We start from the raw sequence: 5,000 nt of genomic DNA on the forward strand, positions 1-5,000 counted from the left end.
TGTATTAGTGTCCATGTTCTTTTTGTATTCAGCACCATTTGTTTTCAGAATGGCCACTCACCGTGAAGCTGTTGTTGACATTCTTTGTGCTGGACTCCGCAACGCTGGCATCTGATAGGTCGACCTCGTCAAAGATAAGGGACTGCAGAAGAGAGAGAGAGAGAGAGAGAGAGAGAGAGAGAGAGAGAGAGAGAGAGAGAGAGAGAGAGAGAGAGAGAAGACAGAGGGAGGTATGGAGAGATACAGAGGTGGACAGGATGAGCATTTTTCAAAACTGCCTTAAAGAATTGAAGTAGAACAGAGCTTAGCTTAATATTAAGTTATTTTATATGCTACACAGAAACACCTTGAGTGTTCATTTAAAGTTAAGGTGACACTCAGGATGTTGCCGTGCGTGGAGGGAGGGGTGTTGGGGGCCAGATGGAAATAATATCCCTGTAGCGAGAGCGATGCAGCTGACTATACACAGTGACAGGTGAGAATTGTCTATATAGCCCTGGATGAAAGCTAGGGAAAGGTCACGCTCAACTTATGTCATTGTAAAAGTGACATTCTACAAAGACAGCCGGTATATATATAAAAGGGCATGGTCGAAAAAGACTTCAACATCAGAGGTTTTCTGCCAGTGCATTTCGTCGTAATGCTAACGCAACTTTGAAAAGGTCATTTCAAAACCTTTGCATACTATAAATCTTCCACGCTGAATTGGGATGGAGTTTTGGTCACATACTGTATAGGTGCAATCCAGAAATTACTTGAAGAAAACATTATTTCAGAATAGAATTTTTAGGTAGAATCGTGGAGATTGCCTCTCAACTCGCAGTGGTAGGAATTTGGTCTCTCATGCGGTTTGAATCCTATAGTGGTATAGGACATCAACATTAAGGATTCTATTGTAGCTATTGTATGAGAAGGCTGTGACACAGCTGTGCCTTACATATCTGGGTGACAGGAGGCTATATCTGCCTGAAAGACACTGCTACCATTAAGAAAGAAGTGCATCGTGGGATGATGAGCAGAAAACTGAGCGTCTTTCTATTTAGTAGCAATTTGTCTCTTGAGGACTATTGGATTCATTGTTATACCGCAGGAACATGCACTTGTCCTTGACAACAGTGTGACGCTTGCATGACGGGACTTGAGCCTGATTCTTGCTGTGCGATGACGCCATCGTGTGCAGTGGCGTATAAACAGTTGGTTTGACCATACCCTCTGCATTGATGGGAGCATAGGGAGAGCATTCTAGATCATTAAATGAGGCATGGCAGAAATGTGCACTGGGGTTAATAGTCATGAGGTTTCGTGGTATGTCTGACAAAATGTCTGACAAATTCACACACAGTGAGACTTGTGTGAGACATTATACATATATTAGAGGACAAAGCGAGAGAGACGAATAGAGAGACATACGGTACAGACAGAGAGCCAGCCCAAGCCACACGCAGCACAATCCTGTGTACGTAAAATGGACCGTGACAGGTCTGTTCGTACACACACAAGAGTTAAATGAACTCTGAAGAGTCAACTGTGCAGAGCAGACACTGCAACATGAGAGGCCTGGCAATGACATCACTGCAGGGCACACAGCTGAGCTCTTAAGGGACCAGAGGCCAAAAAACAAAGTGAATAGATGTGCGTGCGTGTGTGTGACTGTGTGTGTGTGTGACTGTGTGTTTGTGTGTGTGTGTGTGTGTGTGCGCGCGCATGTGGGGGCGTGCGTGTGTAAGTGCAATGAGATGTATGGGCTGTTTTAGCCGTCAGAGGGGATGCCCAGTTAGTAACACCTTCTCCAGGCCTGAGAGGGGCACCAGCGAGTGTGTGTGGCTGTGTGTGTGTGTGTGTGTGTGTGTGTGTGTGTGTGTGTGTGTGTGTGTGTGTGCACGTGTGTGTGTGCGCGTGCGTGCATGCGTGCGTGCGTGTGTGTGTGTGCGTGTGTGTATTTAGTGACATGCGTCCCAGGGCTTGAACATGTGCCCAGATTCCCAGAAATGTGTGTGTGTGTGTGTGTGTGTGTGTGTTGTGTGTGTGTGTGTGTGTGTGTGTGTGTGTGTGTGTGTGTGTGTGTGTGTGTGGGCCACAGGGGCCTGACACAGTGTGAGTGCAATGCCAACACAAACACTGGCCTCCGTTCGTGTGTGTCTGTGTGTGTGTGTGTGTGTGTGTGTGTGTGTGCGCGCGCCTGTGGTTTGAGACACAGCTTTCCCCACTTCTCTTCTGATTCTTGACAAACTCTCATACACACACGCACACGCACGCACGCACGCACGCACACACACACACACACACACACACACACACACACACACACACACACACACACACACACACACACACACACACATTATGCAAGCACATATACATCCGGTTTTCTGGAGGGCAGCTACATATAATGAAAGCTGACATTGAGTGGCGGACGAGGGGAAAGAGTCCAGGCAGCTACTGTACATCCGAGGCTGCATATCAGGGCCCTATAACGAGCTTCCTCTCTCTCGTACCTCCTATCCCACGCCGGTTTGTTATACTTACCGACCAAAGTCCCCCAAAACACTGATACACCTAACAAACTATTACGCACAGCTACTCAGAGTTTCCAAATGACTTAATCACTTAAACCCCGGCATCCCTATTCTGGTGGGAACAGTCACTGAATTCACAACGTGTCGCATTACAACCATTCTTTCGGGCAAAGGCATTTTCTGAAGATGGGAAAAAAGTGAGCGGGTTTAAGTGGTTAACAGGCACAAAAACAGCCCCTGCTAAAATGGCAGCTCTTGACGTCAAGTTAGCATTAAGTAGAGCCCGACCAATGTATCTAGAGGTGCTCCGATCAGGTTTTTCAATGGACCACAGCCTGAGATGCAGCCTCTATATGGTGGATCAATGGACCACTGAGATGCAGCCTCTATGGTGGATCAATGGACCACTTAGATGCAGCCTCTATGGTGGATCAATGGACCACTGAGATGCAGCCTCTATATGGTGGATCAATGGACCACTGAGATGCAGCCTCTATATGGTGGATCAATGGACCACTGAGATGCAGCCTCTATGGTGGATCAATGGACCACTGAGATGCAGCCTCTATATGGTGGATCAATGGACCACTGAGATGCAGCCTCTATGGTGGATCAATGGACCACTGAGATGCAGCCTCTATATGGTGGATCAATGGACCACTGAGATGCAGCCTCTATATGGTGGATCAATGGACCACAGCCTGAGATGCAGCCTCTATATGGTGGATCAATGGACCACAGCCTGAGATGCAGCCTCTATGGTGGTGTATCAATGGACCACTGAGATGCAGCCTCTATATGGTGGATCAATGGACCACTGAGATGCAGCCTCTATGGTGGATCAATGGACCACTGAGAAGCAGCCTCTATGGTGGATCAATGGACCACTGAGATGCAGCCTCTATGGTGGATCAATGGACCACTGAGATGCAGCCTCTATATGGTGGATCAATGGACCACTGAGATGCAGCCTCTATGGTGGATCAATGGACCACTGAGATGCAGCCTCTATATGGTGGATCAATGGACCACTGAGATGCAGCCTCTATATGGTGGATCAATGGACCACAGCCTGAGATGCAGCCTCTATATGGTGGATCAATGGACCACAGCCTGAGATGCAGCCTCTATGGTGGTGTATCAATGGACCACTGAGATGCAGCCTCTATATGGTGGATCAATGGACCACTGAGATGCAGCCTCTATGGTGGATCAATGGACCACTGAGAAGCAGCCTCTATGGTGGATCAATGGACCACTGAGATGCAGCCTCTATGGTGGATCAATGGACCACTGAGATGCAGCCTCTATATGGTGGATCAATGGACCACTGAGATGCAGCCTCTATGGTGGATCAATGGACCACTGAGATGCAGCCTCTATATGGTGGATCAATGGACCACTGAGATGCAGCCTCTATGGTGGATCAATGGACCACTGAGAAGCAGCCTCTATATGGTGGATGAATGGACCACTGAGAAGCAGCCTCTATGGTGGATCAATGGACCACTGAGAAGCAGCCTCTATATGGTGGATCAATGGACCACTGAGAAGCAGCCTCTATGGCGGATCAATGGACCACTGAGAAGCAGCCTCTATATGGTGGATCAATGGACCACTGAGAAGCAGCCTCTATGGCGGATCAATGGACCACTGAGAAGCAGCCTCTATATGGTGGATCAATGGACCACTGAGATGCAGCCTCTATGGTGGATCAATGGACCACTGAGAAGCAGCCTCTATGGCGGAGGTCAGATCTTCTGAAGCGATGCCAGAGCAGAGAGGGCAGCACAGCCAGCTGGGCTATATCTAATGGGTGTGGTGGAACTTATCTATTATGGAAACTGGTGTCCACTATATGGCCATGATGAAAAGCACTGCTAGTCTTTTTTTTATGTGACTATTACTGTTGACTGTTTCTAAACACATGTTCATATACCTAGTATAGTCATGGACAGTAAAATCCTCAGGGTTAATAATGCATTATTGTAAATCAGAGAGTGTACAAATGTAACCAAATGGACTCTTACGGGTCTATTTGGTGACATTTGTACACTCCCAGCATTAAATGAACACTTTTCCATGGCCATCTAGAGACGTTTAACTGCAGGGCTGGGCAAACAACACACATACAGTACAGTATAGTGTACAAACTATAGTCTGCTGTAGCCAGACAATCAGAAATACCACACTGACCTCATAGGATTACTGATCTCAAATCAATGTAATGGTTAGAACATCAGAGAAAACGGCTGCAGTAGGCCAGCCTACTGTATACGCTGGCTTTGAGAACCAATCTATTACCGTCCCAAATTACGAAGGACCTCCCTAAAGTTTTTACATTTCCAAATAGTTTCTATACCCAGTTCTAGCCACGACAATGAATTTAGATGTCATCATCAGCCGTATCAGACAGTGGGCAGAGATACTGTATCTGGTTATCTAGGCTATATGCGAGACTATATACAAACAAGCTATACAAGC

General features: G+C 47.0%; 1 protein-coding gene across 4 annotated transcripts in view; it reads right to left on the bottom strand.

Annotated features, from left to right (window-relative positions):
• The window catches only part of dgkh (diacylglycerol kinase, eta), a 74,556-nt gene that overhangs the window by 54,041 nt on the left and 15,515 nt on the right, over positions 1-5,000 (bottom strand). For 3 of the 4 annotated variants that reach the window (XM_083776336.1, XM_083776335.1, XM_083776337.1), the window contains one exon: positions 62-142. In XM_083776336.1, coding sequence (XP_083632462.1) covers positions 62-142 — 81 coding nt within the window. Of the gene's footprint in view, positions 1-61; positions 143-5,000 lie in introns of those variants that run through there. The other variant, XM_083776338.1, reaches the window with a different exon arrangement.

This window comes from Protomyctophum parallelum, assembly GCF_964188405.1.
Source record: "Protomyctophum parallelum genome assembly, chromosome: 11".
NCBI lineage: Eukaryota > Metazoa > Chordata > Actinopteri > Myctophiformes > Myctophidae > Protomyctophum > Protomyctophum parallelum.